Genomic DNA, 22,071 nt, shown 5'->3' with positions numbered 1-22,071 from the left:
TAAAACGGCACCCTGCGAATGTTTAGATAAAAAATAGATCAATGATAAATCATAAGTTTATTCCGACCCAATTCATAACTTGGCCGATTTTTATGGCCAAAATGTGACCAGGAAAATTAACAACCGTGTACGCCATGTAACCAAGTTAGTCCAATACCTTAAATTTCTACCTATTTAAGACAATTGGAATTTTTTTTCAAATCATTGGAAATTAAGGAGTCTTAGTAAAAGGATCAAAATTGGCACAGGTCAGTACAGGAATTTTTTTCGGATCATTGTAAGAAGATTCACCCAGAATGGTACCAAGGTTGATTGTTTTCGGGTTAGTCCTGATTCTGTTATGTTCATGGGCAAACTCTGGAAGAATTAGAGTTGGAAGGACGGCCTTTCCTGTTACATCTGCTACAACGTCTCCTACAACGTCTGCTACAACGTCTGCTACAACCTCTGCTACAACTTCAGCGACTACATCTGCCACAACGTCTGCTACAACATCAGCGACTACGTCACCTACAACCTCTGCTACAACTTCAGCAACTACGTCTTCTACAACGTCTCCGACTACATCGCCTACAACTTCAGCGACTACATCTCCAACAACCTCTGCTACACCATCTCCAACAACCTCTCCTACAACATCAGCCACAACGTCTCCAACAACTTCAGCTACAACATCAGCGACAACGTCACCTACAACCTCTGCTACAACGTCTCCGACTACATCGCCTACAACTTCAGCGACTACATCTCCAACAACCTCTGCTACAACGTCTCCAACAACCTCTCCTACAACATCAGCCACAACGTCTCCAACAACCTCTCCGACTACATCGTCAACAACGTCTCCTACAACCTCTACTACAACATCAGCCACAACGTCTCCAACAACATCAGCCACAACGTCTCCAACAACCTCTCCAATAACGACAGCGACTACATCTCCAACCACGTCAGCAACTACATCTCCAACAACGTCTCCAACCACGTCAGCGACTATATCTCCAACAACGTCTGCAACAACCTCTCCGACTACATCCCCAACAACCTCACCGACTACGTCTGCTACAACCTCTCCGACTACATCTCCTACAACGTCTCCAACTACACCTGCTACAACAACTATCTCAGCCCTGGAACAAAGAATTCAGGCAGAAATCGCAAGACTAACTCCGATATTTCAAATCCGATCTCAGTCGTTCTGGATTGCCATTGATCAGCAGCAACAAGTGTTGGGGTCAATTCAACAAGAGAGTGCACTCAACGACGCTGCCTCTACACGTTTACCAGATATCGTCCGAAGTTTGATCACCCATCCTGAACAACCGGAGCTACTTGTCAGTGACATTTTAACTGTTGCAGCACAACTGAAACAAAATCCAATGAAGCGTAAACGACGCAATGCATTACTCAGTGAGACGCGAGAGTCATCTTATGAAAGCCGCGATCGTCGCAGCGAATCGTTAGATCTAGATATAAGCAGTGTATCTACGGGATCGCAAGATCTGGATATAAGCAGTTTGGCAACGGAGTCGCAAGATCTGGATATAAGCAGTGTGGCAACGGAGTCGCAAGATAGAGATAGACGTAGCGCATCAACCGAAGAGTCGCAAGATAGAGATAGACGCAGCGCATCATCCGAAGAGTCGCAAGATAGAGATAGACGCAGCGCCTCGTCATCTTCATCTTCATCTTCGTCATCATCAGAAGAATCCATCGAGATACCAGTCATACCTGTGACCACTCCGGAACCAACAGTTCCTATGACTCTAAATGAAAGGATCGCCTCCGAAACCACCAGACTTAGGAGTCTGTTACAAACCTACCAAACCTTTCTGAACTCTCAGGTTGCAAGTAGCACTGGATTGTTGAAGGAATTTTACCAAGATGAAGCCTTTCTCAACGAAGCTGCCTTGTTGAATTTGGATCTACTGGTAGAGCAGCTGGTCACAGACCCCTCCAAGACTGTTACATACAGAGAACTGATTGATAAAATCGAAGAACTTATTCTAGAAACAGCTGGCTTGCCCGCTCGTAAAAGACGAAGTGCTTTATTCAAATCTGAACTCGGGCTGGGAGAAGAGTTGAACATTAGTGATAGACGCAGCGCATCATCCGAAGAGTCGCAAGATAGAGATAGACGCAGCGCATCATCAGAAGAGTCGCAAGATAGAGATAGACGCAGTGCATCATCCGAAGAGTCGCAAGATAGAGATAGACGCAGTGCTTCATCATCTTCATCTTCATCTTCGTCATCATCAGAAGAATCCATCGAGATACCAGTCATACCTGTGACCACTCCGGAACCAACAGTTCCAATGACACTAGATGAAAGAATCGCCTCCGAAACCACCAGACTAAGAAGTCTGTTACAAACCTACCAAACCTTTCTGAACTCTCAGGTTGCAAGTAGCACTGGATTGTTGAAGGAATTTTACCAAGATGAAGCCTTTCTCAACGAAGCTGCCTTGTTGAATTTGGATATACTGGTAGAGCAGCTGGTCACAGACCCCTCCAAGACTGTTACATACAGAGAACTGATTGATAAAATCGAAGAACTTATTCTAGAAACAGCTGGTTTACCTGCTCGAAAAAGACGAAGTGTCGTATTCAAATCTCTGTTGAACATTCGGTGAACAATTTATTTGTTATTTAAGTTTTGGATGGACGTTTAACTTTGAACTCAGGCATGGGATTGGTGCAATTGGATTAAGATGCGGATTGTTTCGTTTCTTTTTTTTGATTTTTTCGGATGGAAACGAAACAGATTTGCATTTTTGACACATTGGGAAACACTGTTTTAACCAAAGAGGTAGAATATTCTGATACACCACTCAGGTTTTAACAAAGTCTAAATCGAAGAAAAGGTGAACGACAACCTCTACATACTTAAGATGGACATCATGCCATCATGCTTACCCATGCCTGTCTTTCCGTTTCACGCCCATTCAAATCTTGTTTGTTATTTAAAATAAAACTCTATTTTGAAAAACAGTCGTGATTAAGACTTACTACAAATATCACTTTTGAAAAATTCTCAATTGAATTCCCACTGTCCCTCTCTGGCTAGCAAAAGGGCTGGATGCCCCCCGCTATATTAAGATTTTATTGGCGGACAGTAGCTGATAAACCCCTCAGAATTCAAGATGAAAGTCAGAGTATTTCAGAGTTATTCTCCAGCTTAAGGTTTGACTGTAAAGAGGCCACTACGTAATGTAATGAGGTCTGAAGGGGAGGGGGGTTGGGGTAGGTTGGTGGCCAGCAAATTGTAACAGATGACAATAAGCTCTGTTTTTGACCATTGTCATTTCGATTCATCAAATCAAGCTGCAAATGAGAAAATTGTCAGTGTTATGGAAGACAAAAACAAATGGTTTATTATAAAGAAAAAATAAAAATATTGACAAAATAATTATAAATATTATAATCAATAGCAAAAATAAGGATTTCACGAAAAAAATCAAAAATATTATCTTTGATAAAAGATACATAATCAAAAATCAAAATCAAAATAAAAAATATATTCACAAATATATCACATTACGATGAATGTTGAAGGTTCCAAGAGTTGTACCAGATCATGCAGGTTCACTCTAAAAGAATCTTAAATTCTCCTACATCTTGCGAAGTTCCCACGAGTTATATAAAATTGTACCAGATCATGCAGGTTCACTCTAAAAGAATCTTAAATTCTCCTACATCTTGCGAAGGTCCCACGAGTTATATAAAGTTGTAGCAGATCATCCAGTTACACTCTAAATGAATCTTAAATTTTCCTACATCTTGTAGTTAAGTCATAGTTACTAAATCAATTCAATATTATGCTTGAGATGGTATTAGTTTTTAAAAACCAGCCAGAGTTAACATGATGGACAGTCCTACGAGGTAAAATTTGCACTGGAAAAGTAGGACAACCATAAAAAGTTCTATTAATCCACAATTGAAAATAGAGTTTATATCCACATTTATACAGACGGATTCACAGTCACACGTTAAAACTTGGAAGTGTGCAAGGATTCATGCATATCCCAAATTCACGAACTTTAGACGTCCAATTTTTCAACCTCTTCTAAAGCTTCTTGGATCTCTTGTTCAAGTTCCTTTAAATCTTCCATGTCCCCGACCAGGTCGTCATCTTCCTCCGCGCTTTCAGCCTGTCGTCGCTTTCTGACTGACATAGGAGATACGTCAGGTTGGCTTGGTGTCGTGATGGTAAGTCGAAATCGTAAAGCTCTGAATACTTGCGACAAGCGAAGTCTGCGCTGAAACGGACTGGTGACCAAACCTCTTACGAGAAGCGGGAGATTGTTCAATGCACTGGTGTTTTCGTCAATAAGGCGACTGTACAATGGTCTAAATCTACTCAGTCGAGACAAAGATCTTTGTATCCTTTGGATTCGTCTTTGGAAGAATCTTCCGATTCTGGAAACGACAGAATTGATTCTTGAAACCAAAAATGATGGAAGAGTTGTTCCCTGTGTCGTCATTTCCGTTGTGGTTTCCGTAGCTGTCGACGTAACTTCCTGTTCCGGTGCAGCGGTTGTTACCATTTCAGTTGTGGTATCTACTTCTTGTGTAGTTACTTCTGGTATTTGGGTTGTCGTTGTCGAGTCGGTAGTGCCCTCTACGATCACAATAGAAGATGTAACTTCAAAAATGGCACGTCGTCGGCGATCTTCGACTTCTGCGCTCTCCTCGTTGCTCGCTTTGGTAGCTGCGTTTTGAACGCTCCTCATTATACTGGCGACGGTTCGGGAGCTTAGACGTTGGGTGGGATTGTTGATCATAATATTTTTAATCAACTCAGGCAACTGAGCGAGGACAGCGTTGTTGAAATCCAGTTCCCTCTGTAATGATGTGATACTTCTATCTAACCGTCCAGAACCGACCTGTAAACCACGAATTCTCCTTTCCAGTCGTCGGGTCAATCTGGAAATTTCAAAATCTATACGGCTCTGTAGTAATGGATTGATCGTGGTCGTAGACGGTGACGAAGTCGTTGATATTTCTGCAATCGGTGCTATGATTGTAGTCATAGCGTGACTTGCGGCTACGACTGTGGCGGCGATACAAGCTAGCGTTAAACCTTTCATCTTGTCGTCGATGTATCTTGTTTCTTCAAAACCCAGTAACAATGTTCCTATCTTGTATTCAGCTCTTGTCGAGTTTCTGTATAATACTCTTGGAGAGGTATCTCAATTCTGAATGAAGTTATCAAATCGCTCGGGTATATATACTATTTCAAAAAGACATGTATCATTTCGTGACGCACGACGCCCCATTGTTTACCAATTTTTGATCACGGATCTGACCGACTCGCCCCGGATGATGAACGGATTTGAATTAGCGAAATGATCAGGTACTGGAAAATTCTTATCTATCGGTAAACAACGTAGAAGCGATAAAAACTTCAAAACATTGCCTGCGGCGAATTCGGTTAAATATTTTATGTAATGTTTGAGATGACAATGTCGCATGTGCGGTTGTGGATAATAGAATCAAATCAAGAATTAAAATTACTCATTAAAATTATTAGCCGTGTGAACTCTCATAAAGCTGCTGAGTCGGCCTATATAATATTCTATGGGTGGTATTGAGGCGTGTACGGTCAAGGGATGAACGTTTCGAAACGTGATTGATCGAAATGGTATATACTATAATATGATATGGTTTAAGTTGCTTCATTATGATGGTATCGCGATAGAATCTGACCGAAAGAGATTTTTCATTACCTTCTGAAGCCAGAAATGGGTCAATTGAATCATGGTTGTTTTCCTTCACAGAGCTACCATTTTTTCTTAACTTCCCATGGTTTCCATACCTGAAAAATGAATTGAAATTGGAATTAGTTTATTGGATGGGCGAATGCAGTCAGCGATACAAACATCACATAAACAATTCTTTGGTTGCTTTTCACTAGGGTACTAGTGTCTGCTAATTGTGATCAAAAAAATTGTAAGCTAACGCCAACAGCCTGGAAAAATTTACAAGGCGTTGCCCCTATTCATTAGCCTACTCAGGTGAAGAAAAGTAGGACGTAAAAGTCCATCATGTCTTGAGAATTATACAAAAACACCAGTACCACTCCGGTATTAAAAAGAGCCAGGTATATTATCTCTTTACGTCATACAGGTGTTCTCTTTCAGAATTTAAAAATCGTAATTTTCTAGAAAAAAAGGATGAATTTCAGTGAAAAGGGTTCGGATTGTGACTGTCTCTTTTAATCTCAAAAGAATTCCGTCATCAATTTACAGTTTTATTATTTTTTACCCCGAGGCGGGCAGTATCCAAGGTCACCGTTAACAAAATACTACGATGTTTGTTAGCGAGGGGTATATCATCTTCATCTTCACTACGTTTAGGTATTATGAACTTCGTCTAATATTAAACGAATTTCGCAATACCTAGACGTTGTGAAGATGGGGGTTATACATGTCTAGGATAATAAATGTCTAGATTGGATACTCTCAAAATGAAGCTGACAACAGCATAGTAGACTCAGAAGCCCAATAGTTTTATATTTTCAAATACTTGGTGACACTGGCTAATATTCAGGTTTGCAACGAGGCCCTGCAAAGATGTCCAGACGTAAGGCTAGAAATGCCAAGTTATTATGACTGGTTTGTCGAATAACCAACAAGTTTAGTGTTAAAGGCATGTAAGTTCTGAGAGATGAATTAATTCTCTGAGAGAGGGATATTAAGCGGGGTGGGAAAGAGAGATCAGGATTAAGAAATACAGCAAAAATAGTTTAAGGAGTGTTTTTTTTGTTCTCCATACACCGAAATTATTATCATTAAAATCAATCGGGTGAATATAAAATGTCAATTAACAGCAGGCCTGTTTCATTCATGCATGATTCGTTCCAGATGATAGTAAGACACGACTGACCGACTTTCAATATCCGGGACTGTTCGATTCAAATATTTAATTAAACAATCAGTTGTAATTTTACAATGACCCCCCTCTTCGTCGGGCGAAACCTGAAACCAGTTCGCTCGTTTTTACGCAAGAGGCGAACGGGCCGAGGCGATCCCCCCTTCATACTTCATGAATTTTCCCTTCGGGCCTCGTCCTGGAGAGTCTACTCTCATCTTTTGTCCCATCCCTCCCCGAAACCCCCGCAGGAATTGTCTAAATAAGCCCCATTTTGACGATATACTGGCGAGAAGTGCTAGGGCCAATTCCTTTATTTTACATGTAATTTTATTGCGCTTATTGTAAGACAAAGACATACAAAATTTACAGAATTTACAATCACAGTTAGGGAGTTTCAAAATCTCAAACCGGTGGATACTTGGACGAATTATTGGTGAGATTACGAACTAGGTAAACATGATACAACATTTATATATAAATCTGATAAAGTCAATGTTAGATACGACCACAACGACAGCTGAAGATGTCCTACCTCGGACATCGGTAAAAATAATATTGAAATACGTTCTACCTACAATTTGTTTACATATCGTCTATTAAACCGGAATCCAGGCCCGTAGCCAGACTTGATTGTTCAGAGGGGCAAGTAATATATCTAAAGGGGCAATGGTGTATGGTAGCAGTAATAGAATTAGTCGGTTGTAAGAATTTTCCCCTTGCCCCCCCCTGTAGCTACAGAACTCTGGGCATCCATTTTGCAGAGTCCACTGTTTGGTATTTTATTAGTGAAAAAAAAGCTGCATATGACCTACTCTACGTGTCGCAAAAAAACTATTTAAATCTGTTTTAAGTTGAGGCGTTGTGTCATTCAAAATTTTCAAAAGAGGAGGATTCGGTAGCGATATAACCGCCGGGGCTGAGGATGCTCTTGGTGCTTGTGAAGTGACTGTTGTCTGCGTAGCTCGTTCCTTGGTTATCCTCTTCGTCAAATGGATGACCAGGGACGCATCGGTTGGCTTTACCGATGCATGTGGACTGAAGAGCTGACGGGTAGTTGACGGGCGTAATGAAATCGACGGGAGGAGGAATTTGTAAAGATGGTGGAGTTGTGAAGCTGATTGGGGTTATGAGATCGACTGAAGGCGGGTCCTCTAACGCTGTGTAGTTGAGCGGTTCCAGATAATTTGCAGAAGGCGTCACTAAAGAAACCTTCGGCAGGGTTGACGCCGGTTGTACTGGGTCTACCTTCTGCCTTGCCACTGGATACTCCTTTTTCCCCATAATAGTCGGAATGGCGTTGTGGTTCTTTAACGTGCAGACGATGGTGGTTGCTAAGGAAAGCAGGATCAAACCACCAATTATTCCACCAACAATGGTCACTCCGTCACTGGCTATAAAAATTGGAAACAAAATGGCTTGTTAGAGTCTGAAATTATACCGATAGCAGGCGCTGATCGACTGGCGATTCCAGACGTCTAACCTGGTGTATCGCAGTGGACGTAAGCAAACGCTTGCGTCGAGAAATTAAACCGCTACTAGCAACTGCTTCTGGAAGGAAACTCAACAGAGCTTTCGGGAAGCAGTCGCAGAGTTTTATGATGCTAGATTACGGCGGATGTGTCTGTGTACCTTGTATATGCACAGCTTCTATGTTGTATTGTATAGATACAGGTACAGGTACCTTAGGCCCAAGCAAACCGGAAGTAGAATGTCCACTTACAAGATTGTGTCTTGGAAAACATGTAGTATTTGGCCATGAAGCCACCGGCAGAGTTGTTGGTCTTGATGTGCAGCAACATGTATCGACCAGTGCTTTCGTAAGCTGGTTGAGCATCTTCGCAAGATATTCCCAGTCGTTTGGTGTTGAATGACGAACCTGAATTTGAAGATATAGATCAGGGGATTAAATAGGACGATGACTCCGCTGGTGATAAAGATTGTCCTACGATTCATTCTTGAACAGTCTATAGACTTAATTGAGTGCAGCTCCACTGAAATAAGTACTGCGGTGGGTGTCACTTTCAAGGACATGTTTGGGCTTCCAGAACACCCGACATGGTTTATAAACTCAGCATCCCTTATCTTTTGATGGTTCCAAGGACGCTACTTGGTTGGACTGCTGCTTTCAGTCCAATCAGTGACATGATGTTAACCATCATTTCCAAATTAGCTGTCCTGGTAAAGAAACTATATCCGAAACGCGTATCTACAGCATGAAGTGAGCTCATGTAAGATGTAACTTACCATCATAGATTGAGATTCCGCTTAAAGAACAATCCTCCCTGATGTTCACGTCTTCAAAGTCTATTCGGACTACTTGATCCGGACTACTAGCTATGATTAACCATGTACAGTTCTCTAGCCTGAAAGGAAAATAAACCATACTTCAGGAACTTTGAAAAAGACAAAGTGCACATGAAATGAAACGGAGCTTTATGACCTACTTTGTGGCTTTAGATTGGACAACAGAAGACAGGTAAAGCGGTGTGTAACTTAGCTAATCAATTATAAATTAAAACAAAGCGGGAAACTTCAACACTTCTTTCTACAGCAGCTGCATTTCTAGGAAATTTCCCATTCTTGGACGCCGACAGCAAACCGACTATCTGCTAGGTAGCGAGTGTCCATCCTAGCGAGACAAAGCGACTCCGAAATTCATATACAATGTAGTAGTACTAAGTACAAGATACATACCCTTTAGAGGAAACATAATTGGCTATTTTTGCTGCAGCCAAACGAACATGAGATTTGCAGCCGTAACATCCTAAAACAAAACAATTAAATTAAAATATTTCGACAAGAACGCGATTTAAGGAAGAATCGTGTCAGATCATGGGTGGCAAGTGTAATAACCTGTATGTAAACACGAAACGAAGCTGCCAAATCTTCTTTTTCACGCAGTTAAGTTCAATATGAAGTTTCTGGGAGAACGATATATCAAAGCCATGTCAAACCGACAGGTAAATCCTATGATTTATATGAACTATTCTAGTTTTTTAAAGCTGGGAATATGCTCGATTGTTTCTAGAAATTGCTGCTATTTTGAACAGGTTATCACATTATTAATGATTAAACTCGGCACCTGTATCATGTTTTGGAGAGACTCTCAAACGATATTTGAAAAGTATGCCACGATTTCTTTCTTTGAGAAATTAAAAGCCATTTTAATAAAATGTAATGGAGTTTTGTGTTCTACTGGTAAAGAATATTAATATTTACCTGTAGCTGCCAAGTTGAAAAAGAGAATAAATCCAATGAGATGGTTCATGTTGCTGGTAACATGCTGTCTAACGCGTCAACACTACGGACTGGTATTCATCTCGCCGATATCGTCATCCAGGTAGTGGCGTTTCCTCCCTACCAATGACGTTCTGATGGTTGTATTTTTAGACCAAGTTGTCATTAATTAAGTCTATTTTGATTGTAATTAATCATACCTCGTTAACTGAGACCCATAACAAGGGTAATTCTACTCTAATTGGCCTTGTTAGGCATCATCGATTTTTTGTGGTATCGGAGGGTTAGAGACAATAAACTAATATAACAGTGTATTAGGCTAAGAATGTATCGTGTATCTTCAACATTTTGGGTTTCTCGTACACCTTAGCTTTTACGTCTTCTCTCGGTATCCCCGCTTCAATATAACCAAGAGCAAGGTGCTTCAATAGTACCAAAGTAGATCTAGAATAAGGTTAGGTGACGCCCTGAGCAGTGGCGGAGCCGGGTTGACGTCCGAGTGGGGGTCGAAATATCCGAGATTACCCTAATCTCTAGTCTAGTTATGAGAATCATGCCCGAAGACTTGCATTCTGGGCTGCCACTGTACAACTTCATCCCCCACCCTCTTTCTGGAATATATTCAAGACTTATATGGCATTTGGTATTGCTGTACGTCGGATATCGTGCGATCGCCATTTACAACCAAATAAAAAAGACATCAACATAAGTAACAAAATTCTTTATATTTAACAAGTAATAGTACAACATTTTGAACAAAATCGATTCAATAGCAAAAAATTTCAATCAGCACTTTACTTTTCTTAGCACAAAAAGCTGCGTCTTAATTTTCCATGGGTTTAATGACAGTTCATAGTAACATTTAGAAATCGAAGCTGTATAATCAAGTAAAAAGAACAAAGTAATTTGGAAAGGATTCCATTGCAATGACAACATTTGGTATCATATAGAAATATTACAGTGGTATTCGCGGTATTAATGACATGCAGACGGCACAATTAGAGCTACGTCTATGCCTATAGTACAAGAATTTATCAACAAGTCTCAATATTTAAATGAATTATAAATCTAAGAGCATAAATTGGAGCGATGCCGGTACCCAATAGCGGTTCGAAAATGTCAACAATAGGTCTTTATACAACTTTCGTATGGTCACCGAGATTAGATTTTGCCAAACTAGCACATTATAATATTAGTTTCAGTCCGAATCAGCAAATTCAAACAAATTTATTTTCCTGTTCTGCGTTAATGATATGAGAAATAAAACGTAGACGCAACTGCAAAGACGGGCTCAAATTTCTTATAACGTTTTCCGTCTCTGATTTAACGCCGTCTCCGACGAACATGTACTTTATATGGTACAGAAAGTCGCTTATGGGATCCATGAACTGTAAGCGTTCGCACGCTTTATCTACGTTAAGCAATATTTGGTACAGCTCGACTGTTAAATCCAGAAGAGACCGCGTTCTCTCTGCGTGAAGTCGTTGTAGAAACGGTCCGACAAGATGGCAAACATAAATCAACTGTTCTTCACGTTTTGCTATCGGCTTCACCTTGTCTTTGAGGAAATTTGGCAGCAATGATAATTGTCCAATACCTGCATGATGCCAGATCGCATGGCATAAACACAACAATGTACTACTTTCATTTTCAGAATACGTATCGTAACATTTCTTGAAATTCAACTTTTCAAAAAGTTTGTAGCTGGATTGTGCAGTTAGGCTTAGAAGTTCTTTCCCTTGAAGCGTTTTAATGATGCGATCACTGAGGACCGGCCACCAGCAGCTTTCTGGTAGTGACGTGATGATCAAACCAACGGCGTTCATCCACGACATAATGACGTTCCGGGGAATCTTGGTAGAGCTCTTCAAGACGATATCCAGCAGTCCTGCGCCCACGATTTGACTGCTCACTGGCAGAGCCATCAGCTCGACGCAAGACACATACAAAGCGTGGGCAGCCGGATTCGGGAATTCATTGAAACGCCAGTCACAGTCGGGGAACGGAGCTGGTGAGACGCCGGTTAACGTGTCCGAAAGTCGCTTGGCTATTTGAAGATAGTATTCTGCATCAGGTTTCCATTCCATATCGTCCATACCGCCTCCAAGGTACGTCAAATACGATTCCGATATACACCAATTCTTAGGGCGAATCTCACTGAAGGCGCCAATCACTGTTTGAAGCAGCTTTCTCTTCAGTGCTGGTCGATCCGCCAGTAGCTTTTCATAGTAATAATAAGTGTTGTACAGGTAGGTGATCGGTCTGTCGTGGAATTTAAACAGACATCCGATTTGTTCCAAGATGTTCTCCAGAACCTTATGGACAGCCGTGTTCTCGATCATTCGATGGATCAGGACATCCAAGACTGGCAGGAACCTCAAACAGACGTTCCCAAAGTAAACCGGAAGGTACTGATGCTGGATTGGACTGTTCATGTCCTGGATACCTTCAAAGTAGAATTTCTCCGGGTAGGTCCTGTGGAAGTTCATGTGCTTTTCGTGACAGTTGGTGGATTGCCAATGCTCAGGACTGTTGTCTTTGACAAACTCGTGGACTCTTTCTTTGAAGTCGTTCCCTTGAAGGAGAATCAGCTGCGTCAAGACGAATCTCAAGGTCGATTCCTTGGAGTCCATGTTCCTCAATACCAGACACAGGATGAGCCTGTCTATGGTGATGATGTTGCATTTCCAAATCATGTCGTTAACGGCTTCAACGTATCGATTGACCTGCTGCGACTGAAGGGAGACCTCGTATACCAGAAAGTCCACGAAAGTCCTCAAATGAGTTGCCAAAGCTCTTGGTCCCAGACGATCCAGAACTTTGTAAGCAGTCGGCGTCACTCTTTTTTCTTCGATCAGATTCTTCCAAATGATGCAGAGGAACAAGGGTGGCTTTCCCTGCATGGAAAATAAAGAGATGATGTCGTTTTCGTTCGCCATGCTTTTCCACTTCCGGTACTCCGTCTCTACGGTCTTCTTCAGGACGTTCTTGTCTTCTCTCTGGACTGGAGTTTGATTGAAGAAGTCACTCAAGCTTGTGGGAAAGCATTGAAGAGTAGCTTGTGGCCAGCCGAGAGGGGTGGACTGGACCACAGAGATCAAGATGTCTTTAGCCCAGTTAGTGGAGAAGCTGTCAGCTCCTGTTATGTGCATGGCTCTGGCAATGGTGAGGACTAAGACTCTATTCAGCTCTTCTGACTCTCCTGCAAGGATTCCTTTTGGTTCGTTGGAGATTCTTGACAGATGTGGTTGGACTTCTGCACTTCCCATGCTGGTGATGAGACGCAACGCTGTCGTTTCCACGCAGAGGTGGAGCTGGTTTTGATTGGCAGGTTGGATATTGACCATGGAATTCAGATAACTTAGCAGCTGGACTCTATAATGGATCTGAATGTGATGCATTCTATAACTGAACATCTCCAACAGAGTATGGATGATCCCAATGGCGTTATAGCTGAAAACATTCGGAAGCAGCTGTCCGATGAATCCTTTGATTCCCAAAGACTCGATCTCAGTGTACACCAACAGCCGACTGTACGTTTTGACCAGGGAAGGAGCTAACGCCACATGTGACTTGGATTTGGCTAGCTTCATCACTTTTGAAACTATGCTGTGGATAAGACTCATCTTGACGTGAACTGTCAATGAATCCAACAGACTCATCGACAAAGGTTGAATAGGTGCAGATGCAACAACGTTTCCAGGCAGCAGCGTTGTTGTTTTATTGTTGCCATAGATACACTCTAGAAGATGTCCCATTGGTATGCTGAAGCGAGTTGTGTCAGTGCTGTAGGCGTTACACAGTAGAGCAACCTTGAAATCGTTTAATACCAAGTTCTTCATGTTTAGAGTCTGGACCAGGAATTGCAAATGATCTCGTAATGCCAGAGGAATTGGTCGATGGAGTTGAACGTTGTCTGACTGTGCTTTCTTATCAATGTGAATCCAGATGCAGGTTCCAGCAAAAGCATGGGTGCAGTGAGCCATGGTGACGTCTGGAATTGGGATGATTTCTGAATCAGAATACAGCAGATCATACAGTTTCATCACTGGGAGAAAATCAGCCAAAGAATTCTTTTGAATGCTTCCTGATATAAACTGAAGAAGGACCCACATCAAATTGTCTCTGCCCTTTTTCAAATTCTTCCCCTTCAGCTTCTCATAAAGAGAGGTCACCATGTGAGGAAAACTAGCAAATTGAAACAACACAAAATAAATCAGCTGACTTGAAAGATGTTGCCATAGTAACTGATCATTTTCTCCACCACTTTCGTGACCTTCCTCGCATCTTTCTATCGCCATGACAACCTGATCTACCAGTTGATTCTCCAAAGCCTCACAGCGTTGTTTAGCCTGTTTGTTCAGACCAAGCATGTTGGACGCCATTTCTCTGGAATATGGTTGTTGGAGAACGTATCGCATCAATGCAGTTTGTGGTTCAGTCAGCTCCTTTTCGTAGGGTAACGGTCCATTCAGAACGAACGCCAACGTGTAGGAATTCAAACGCCAGACATTATTCGTAGCAATGGAGTGTCCAACCACAGGAAGTAGCTCACGTCTGCCGCAGATTGACACCATCTGAGCAGCGAATTCAAAACTGGTGATATAGTCTGATAAAATACGTCCTAGTCTCCAATGCGGCCATGTTTGCGTTGACAGGCACACCTTGGAGATTTCGTTCATGGCGAAGTATCCTGGCAACAGACAAGCGTTTCTGTCTAAAATGTATTCTATAACTTTCAACGATTCATCAATTTGGTTCAAGGCAGTGGCATGAGCTCCTGCAGTTTCCGTCGTCTTCTCTTGACATTTTTCTAACACAATTTTCAACAAATCTCTGGCCTCTTTGTAATGAACTCCGCCCACAATGTTTCGTAGTGTCTTAAACGTGGCTTTCCAATGAAGTTCATCTGTGTATGTCAATCCTTCGTGAGCTAAAAGATGGTCGCTGACTGGTTTAGCCGAGATTGTGTTTGTTTCGACGAGTGATTCCAGAATCTTACACAAAAGTTGGAGACGATTTTTATTGCGTTGAAGATAAATGCATTTCACTAGCGTCTGGAGGGCAAAGTCTAAAGATTCCGAAGGAACCGTCTGTAAAAATGCTTTGATTTTTTCCGTGTCTGTTTCAACTTTCTTCCCATAATCCCCTTCTTTAAAGATGATTTGGTTGCTAAACGCCTGCTCGATGTCTTTCTTCAAAATCTCGTCCAAGCATTCCATCATTTTGATTTCTACTGTTTTTTCATCCATTCATTCAAAATTCTGCAGAACATTTCATCTGAAAATAGTAAATAAAAATCTGAATAAATACAAGGAATTATGAGGAGCAATGGTCACTCGCTGGTTGGCTTGGAGACTATCTAAATAGATAAAAATACAACAGGCTTTATTAGCAGCATTTGAAATCAACAAGAGCACATCAGCACTTAAGTCTGACTGCCCAAACCTTGGACCTATGCTAAATAGGCTACACATTCATAAAGATACACAAGGAAACATTATAATTGCTATTGTGGTCTCACCAAAAGTGATGTCTTATTGACAACCCTCCCTTTTGCAGATACCAAGAAGCATTCCCTGCCTACCTATAGAAGCCTTTTTCACCTCACTGACAAACCATTACCATTGTCAAATAATCATTGAGTGACAACTGGTACAAAAGATAACATTGATTGAAAAATGTAAACAAAGGAAGCCGGTTTCCCGGGCAAGGGAATTTACTCGCTTACCCTCCTAAACATTGACAAATAACACAAATCTCTTAAAATTCATTTAACTCACCTTTAAATCTATATATTCGCTGAATGTCATCGTGTTTCAAACTCTATTGCATGGTGTTTTAATCGATTTTCTTAATTCATTGTTGTAAATAACGCGAACAAGGGCGCAGCCATTTTATATCACGTGACTAATTTATTGATTTCTCGTGTATCCAGCCTCAACAGCCATTCAACTTTGATAATAGTAGTAGATGGGAGAGAACTCTTGCAATCCTTGTAAATTTTAAGACAACAAATAACTTCATTTTTTTTTATACCATTAGTGCAATGCACTGAAAAGAGAGCACCGGGATCCCTTGGGATTGTTGTTCCTTGCAATCTTGAATGATCCATGATGGCTATTGATATCAAGAGTGAGAAAGTTTGTAAAATCTCCTACAGAAAGCACTGGCTGAGGTCCTAGATAAAGGCAATGATTTTGTCAGCTTGAATAATACAACATGACTGTTGATTTTGACATCTTGAAGATTTTAATTCACAGATTGCTGTATGAATATATTGCTTATTATTTAGTTTGTGTGATGATTTGTGTATTTTGATAGATTTTCAATTACTTCCTGTGAATTGCACTGATGTAAGCCTCATTTTTCTTTTTTTACGACATGGAAGAGCAAACCAGAGTTAATTCTAGTCACCCCCTCTGATTTACTTTAACCTTTACACTTTTCCCATTCCCTCTCAAGTATTTTTTCTGTTGCCCTACCCACAGAGATATCAGTCCCACCCTCACTCCAATAATGAAGGAAGGGGAATAAATTCAAACTTTTTCATAAAAAAACGAACGAAAACAACCACCACCAAAACTGATAACAGAAAAAAATTCTGCTGAACAAGGTAAACAAGAAACTAAACAGAAAAGAGTAAAATAATATGTACATTTTATTATTATAATGAAGTTACTCCAGTTCTCCCACCATGTGTGATTCTTTCTCTGATTTGTAGCCAACTGATCCAATCTTACTGTTCTCCATTCTATTCTGTTCCCTGAAAAATACACAATAATATTATTATATATACAGTAAATTTATAAATATTGAACAGATTCTGAAACATGTTGTTACTCCGAGATTCACGTTGTACGCTCTCCAGACAAATGACCTATTTCAGCCAGCGTCCCTACTGAAGTTTGACCAGCATTCTTGTTTCTTGTTATAAACTAAGAGTTTGACGTCATCAAATGCTTAGTTTAGGTGGAATGGCAGGAACCACAGACAACTGATTCAAAATTGGAATGTTGCAAATTGATGCTATCAGTGTCCCCAGTACACATCAAAATTTTGGAAAACCTCTTTATAATCCCTTTACAAAGAATAAATTGAAAAACAAAGTACAAACCTTTTCTTCTGAGCTTCTCTAATCTTTCTGATTTCTCTTGTGTTATGAAAGACCATTTTAGAAACGTGGCGATGTTTTAAAACACGTTTAACTTGAGGATGATTGCTAAATTTAGTTTTTAATTTGGCGTTATATCGTAATGTTGTACTCTCTCTAGATTTTAACTGAAAAATAACATTTTAGATTCAGTACAAGCATCTAAAAATTCAAGCATTGAAGCAGATTTCAAATTTTAAAAATTCATGCCATTAAAAGAGTGGTGAAGTTATAAGTTGGATATTACAGATCCGTTCTGATTAATTCTAATAATATTGATTTTATAATATTAACATTAGAATTGATTAAAGTTACAGTGAAATATTGGTCTCCACTTCACAAACAAAGGTTAGAAATACTAGCAAACCTACTAAACCTCAGTTTAAAAATCAAACTGGTGTAAATAGAAGCTAGAAAACCTTTATAGAATCTGTAAGAGACTTACTGTTCCTAGTTTTTCCCAAGCCCTGGCTTTCCACAATCTGATATTCATTTCCTCAGATCCAGACAGTATGTATTTATTATCTAGTGACCAACAACACGTGTGAATTCTGTGCATTCTCTGTGTGTGATATATTTCTCTGAAAAAATCATAGCAATTTAAAAATTTAAACCTAAATACTCGTTACTTTAACTAAAGTAGACATTAAATGAACCTGGTTACTCGTAACTTATAGTACGTAACTATAGCAATCACAAAATAAGTCTAGTCCTTTCCCAAAAACAATAACAATGAGGGGATCAAATCACATGGAAAGGACTTCTCCATTTGGTAAACGAAAAGAGTAGGCTAATGCCACCGTCCTGGCAAAATATCCCTACTGCACACACACTACATGACCCAATCAGGTGCAGAAACTTAGCACTTAAAACTCCATTCATTAAATTTCCATTGACTTTCACTTCATTATTTACCAAGCTCATTCTTCTAATAGTTTCATATAGAAATAAAAGAACTTACCTACTGTGACCGTGATCTAGTGGAAATATTCTTAAACAATGATCATATCCGGCTGTTACAAATTCTTTACCAGTTGGTGAGTAATCTACATCCATTACTGTAATATACATACATAATATAATAACTCAATCATTGTGGTCTTAGTCATAGTTTCATTAACAGCAGTTATCTTACTTTAAATAGCAAACAGAACAATTCTCTTGTACTTTTAAGATTTAGTTTGTTTTCATTCTGGGTGAATCTAGGTTGTTATTCTTGTAAATTATAGATGTTTCTTTCTTTGATCATCAACTATTAACAGCAGTTTATTTTTGTCTTGATAAAAATTTAGTTTGTAGAAAAGTCACGAACCTGCGGCAACATGGTCTCTGTGTACATTCATTGGTATAGATAACTTTCTCATATCAAACGTATAACAACTGAAATAGATAAACAAAGATATATCTTTACACATCTACGAAGTAATCAACATGTTTATTGTAAGGTATAAAGGTAGAATAATTAGTAAGAGGCTATACCAGCTAGTCTATATTGATTCATTAATACTCGCTTTTATGATACAGAATAGTCTAGATTTCATGTGAAAAAACACACATTTATTCTTAGATCAGTACTGTTTTGACGCTGATATTCCAATTCGATAATTTAATTTTATAAATTTCTAACAATTAACACACTTACTTATAGTCTTCATTAGCTACTGTAAAAATATAGGCTTCCATTGGATTCCACGTGATAGCGTTACTTCTTAATTTCAATATCACCTATTAATAGAAATATCAGCATTAATCAGTGTTTTATACAAACAGATACACCAGTCATATCATCCTGTATCAATACTTCATGATACAAGGCATAATAGACAAACATTATTTACATATTACTAGTCTGTATGTATAAAAATATCAGGTAGTATACCAATTGATTGATAACAGCTAGTACTGTGTGATACTAACCTTTCGTAATGGAGTAGATCCTCTCATATCATACAATATAATACTTCTATCAGATGCAGCAGCTCCCAGTATATTGCACTGTCAATAAAATTAACAATAATCATTTTAATAATATCTTCTAAAACAAGCTGTATTCATCTTCATAATGTCAAGCTATTACGAACTACAATAGCCAACTTTCTTGTATAGTGGAGAATTTTGATTGGAATCCATGACTTATTGTTAACAAACTATCTGTCTATTGAAGTCAAGATAAAACACGCAGTTTGTAATAGCTTGATCATTGTACATTAATTTGCAAATCTGGATGTTTTCATTTTTTTCAGCAGATAAATCCATTTTCCACCCATGATCTGACAAAAGTGTTATGCTGGTACAGTTCTAGGTCATTAAATATTCAACAAATCAAATGCTATGTTCTGAAAAGTGAGTGAACTCACCTCAATGGGGTTAAATTTGACATGATGTATAGAATCTACACCCCATGTAAAATATCTCATTGGTTCTGTCCTCTCTTCATCCCAGATATTTACTCCCACCCCACACGTGGCATAATAATTCTCTTTACCATGGTGATCAATACATTGAAACACACTCTACAAAAAATAACAATTATAAATGTTAAAACAGAACCTCAAAAAACATGTTCACATCTCCCTGAAACAATCGCTTTGCATTTCTGAATTTTTTGTTCTGCATATCTCTCCAGAAGTAGGTAATTTTCTGTCAAATTGATGTATTCCAATGCTGAAATTCACAGTCCCTACTTGTGACCTAGACCAGTGCTTCTATAAGAGAGTTCCTCTTATAAAACCTTACACTATGTGATCTTCAGTCAACTGATCAAAATTTGTACAATTTTCTTTAACAATTGAATAATATGAAGTCACTAAGAGAATATAGATAGATAAAATGGCTGATAAACTTTACCACTCAATCAACAAACAAAAAAGATATGATACATACCCTACCCATAATGACTGATTTAGGTTCATCTACAATATCACCTTCTTCTGTTAGACTCCAGTGTTTTATCAGTTTATCTGCACCCACCTAATCAATATCAATAATACCAAGATAAAATATAATATAAATATTGAAAGGAGTTATCCTGTGGCAGAGTGTTGCCAAAAAGAGACGGCATTATCATTCTTTCAAAACACTTTCAATATCAATAATAAAACCAAAATAAAAAACAAAGTCTGTTATATAAATAATGGTGGATCTGTCAAATGTGTTGTCAGAAAGATAGGGCATTTTCATTCTTTCAAAACACTTCACACCACTCTCTGTTACTGGGTTTGATAACTTGGAAGAACCTATTCAACTCTTCTTGATTATGTGATTACACATAAATTAGAGTCAAATTGAGTTGTTGCTCTTGTTTTCTTTAGCTTGAATAACTATCAAGACAGCACAGATCTGACTTCTATGCATGATACACTAATGGTATGTACTGATAGATTTTTTAGATTTTGTGTAGCTTACCGAGAAAATAGACTGTCCATTAGGATGAGCACACAGTCCTTGTACCAAACCATCATGTGCTTGGACAGTTTTTACACAATTCCTTCTTGCTATATTCCATAGTCGAACCTAAATTTGAACAAGAATAAAGAAAGATAACAACTTAGATCTCATGTTTCTTCCCTACCTTGGCAAAGATCCATTGTTTTAACGAAACAGCACTTTATAAATACAACTATTATTATTTTTGTTAAGCGCCCTGTTACTTTGTTATCATCTAAACTGTGCCAATTTGAATTAAATCCAATTAGGGAGATCAAGAGTTCAATTATTTCAGTTCACTCACCTCTCCATCATATGCCCCAGAAAATAACAATGAAAGACTGGTGGGATGTTTTTTAATAACACTGACACTGTCTCTGTGACCATCTAACGATCCTAGGAATGGTTTAGCAAAAACTCGTTCTAATTTAGCAGCATTCAATGCACGGACATATTCTCTGGGGGCCTCGAACGGATGTAGGTTTGGATCATAGTTTCTAGGGACTAAAATAAAGAAGTGAGCAAGTTTAAACTATGTTTAAGACTGAATCTTGATCTCCAGCAGGGCAACAGGCTACAAATCAGATTAAATATGATCATATGGACATATGAAAGAAATAAAACTCACAAGACCAAGTCTAAAATGATTTCATATCTGCTAGATCTATGCATATAAAAAAGGGGGATACCATTGGCAAGAAATAAGAAGGAAAAATATAAAATCAATCCCATTAATATTTGAATTACAATCGATCAAAAAAAACCAAAACAATCTAAACGTCATCACAGTTCACACGTGTGTTTGTTTACATTTTTTTATGATCGTTATTAAAACTAACCTTTATGGATGTCTCTTTTCGTTTCCCGGAGAAAATCATCAGGATTTCGACTCAAACATTTAATTTTCATTATTCCTGTGAAATCAAAAGACTTTCATAAGTAAAACGATCAAAATTTAATAAAAGTTTAAATATTTTCACGTTTGGAAGCCATGCTTGAAGATTTTAGCAAAGGGGGATAACTTAACTGTTAATAATTGACGTGATTATCCAGACATCTGAATAAAGTCTGCTGGTGGTCTTGACAGTTCAACTTGTATAATCAGACCAAATATGTGCGCTTTTTTACAGTGGGACCTGTCAAACAAGGCTTTGTTCATGATTCCGTGTTATAACACTTTACAGGGCAGGCTGTGAGATGATGTTTGCCTTGAATTGCTTGTGGGGTGAAACAGTTGGTCCCCTCCAGCCCCCTTCAGCCTCAGCCTTAGCCTTGGGCGAACAACGGGCCAGTGTGTATAGCTGACAAATATTCTGTTTAAACAAGGCTACTATAACGTTTCTAACTCACTGGATCCAATAGAATAGGATAAAGGTTTA

General features: G+C 39.1%; 6 protein-coding genes across 6 annotated transcripts; 1 reads left to right on the top strand and 5 right to left on the bottom strand.

Moving 5' to 3' along the window:
- Positions 1 to 211: 211 nt before the first annotated feature.
- Positions 212 to 1,313, bottom strand: LOTGIDRAFT_167517 (hypothetical protein; the record flags this gene model as incomplete). The annotated part of the gene is made up of 2 exons (XM_009065018.1): positions 212 to 1,130; positions 1,285 to 1,313. The coding sequence occupies 2 exons, from the start codon at positions 1,311 to 1,313 to the stop codon at positions 212 to 214; spliced, it is 948 nt and encodes a 315-aa protein (XP_009063266.1).
- Positions 1,314 to 1,760: 447 nt separating this feature from the next.
- LOTGIDRAFT_167516 (hypothetical protein) lies at positions 1,761 to 2,633 on the top strand (the record flags this gene model as incomplete). Its single annotated transcript, XM_009065017.1, has 1 exon — positions 1,761 to 2,633. The coding sequence occupies one exon, from the start codon at positions 1,761 to 1,763 to the stop codon at positions 2,631 to 2,633; it is 873 nt and encodes a 290-aa protein (XP_009063265.1).
- A 715-nt stretch (positions 2,634 to 3,348) lies between these two features.
- LOTGIDRAFT_235609 (hypothetical protein) lies at positions 3,349 to 5,090 on the bottom strand (the record flags this gene model as incomplete). The annotated part of the gene is made up of 2 exons (XM_009065016.1): positions 3,349 to 3,698; positions 3,780 to 5,090. One exon carries the CDS (start codon positions 5,088 to 5,090, stop codon positions 4,041 to 4,043), a length of 1,050 nt encoding a protein of 349 aa, XP_009063264.1. The 3' UTR covers positions 3,349 to 3,698; positions 3,780 to 4,040.
- A 2,083-nt stretch (positions 5,091 to 7,173) lies between these two features.
- LOTGIDRAFT_235608 (hypothetical protein) lies at positions 7,174 to 10,228 on the bottom strand. The gene is made up of 5 exons (XM_009065015.1): positions 10,096 to 10,228; positions 9,571 to 9,640; positions 9,121 to 9,239; positions 8,597 to 8,752; positions 7,174 to 8,267 (listed from the first exon to the last, which is right to left on the bottom strand). Exons 1-5 carry the CDS (start codon positions 10,142 to 10,144, stop codon positions 7,741 to 7,743), a joined length of 921 nt encoding a protein of 306 aa, XP_009063263.1. The 5' UTR covers positions 10,145 to 10,228; the 3' UTR covers positions 7,174 to 7,740.
- A 1,102-nt stretch (positions 10,229 to 11,330) lies between these two features.
- On the bottom strand, positions 11,331 to 15,338 carry LOTGIDRAFT_167513 (hypothetical protein; the record flags this gene model as incomplete). Its single annotated transcript, XM_009065014.1, has 1 exon — positions 11,331 to 15,338. One exon carries the CDS (start codon positions 15,336 to 15,338, stop codon positions 11,331 to 11,333), a length of 4,008 nt encoding a protein of 1,335 aa, XP_009063262.1.
- Positions 15,339 to 16,757: 1,419 nt separating this feature from the next.
- LOTGIDRAFT_207133 (hypothetical protein) lies at positions 16,758 to 21,601 on the bottom strand (the record flags this gene model as incomplete). Its single annotated transcript, XM_009065013.1, has 12 exons — positions 16,758 to 16,879; positions 17,231 to 17,394; positions 17,712 to 17,847; positions 18,228 to 18,324; positions 18,579 to 18,646; positions 18,909 to 18,991; positions 19,184 to 19,261; positions 19,624 to 19,779; positions 20,150 to 20,236; positions 20,672 to 20,779; positions 20,997 to 21,196; positions 21,532 to 21,601. The coding sequence occupies 12 exons, from the start codon at positions 21,599 to 21,601 to the stop codon at positions 16,792 to 16,794; spliced, it is 1,335 nt and encodes a 444-aa protein (XP_009063261.1). The 3' UTR covers positions 16,758 to 16,791.
- Positions 21,602 to 22,071: the final 470 nt, after the last annotated feature.

This window comes from Lottia gigantea, assembly GCF_000327385.1.
Source record: "Lottia gigantea unplaced genomic scaffold LOTGIsca_67, whole genome shotgun sequence".
NCBI lineage: Eukaryota > Metazoa > Mollusca > Gastropoda > Lottiidae > Lottia > Lottia gigantea.
This window is presented reverse-complemented; position numbering and strand designations above follow the sequence as displayed.

Excerpts from the sequence above, each read along its gene's own strand:
- LOTGIDRAFT_235608 (XM_009065015.1), bottom strand. The coding sequence starts at position 10,144 with ATGAACCATCTCATTGGATTTATTCTCTTTTTCAACTTGGCAGCTACA. Across the intron at positions 9,240-9,570 it reads AATTATGTTTCCTCTAAAGG|GCTAGAGAACTGTACATGGT; the intron begins GTATGTATCTTG and ends TTTTCCTTTCAG. Across the intron at positions 8,268-8,596 it reads GTTTTCCAAGACACAATCTT|CCAGTGACGGAGTGACCATT; the intron begins GTAAGTGGACAT and ends CAATTTTTATAG.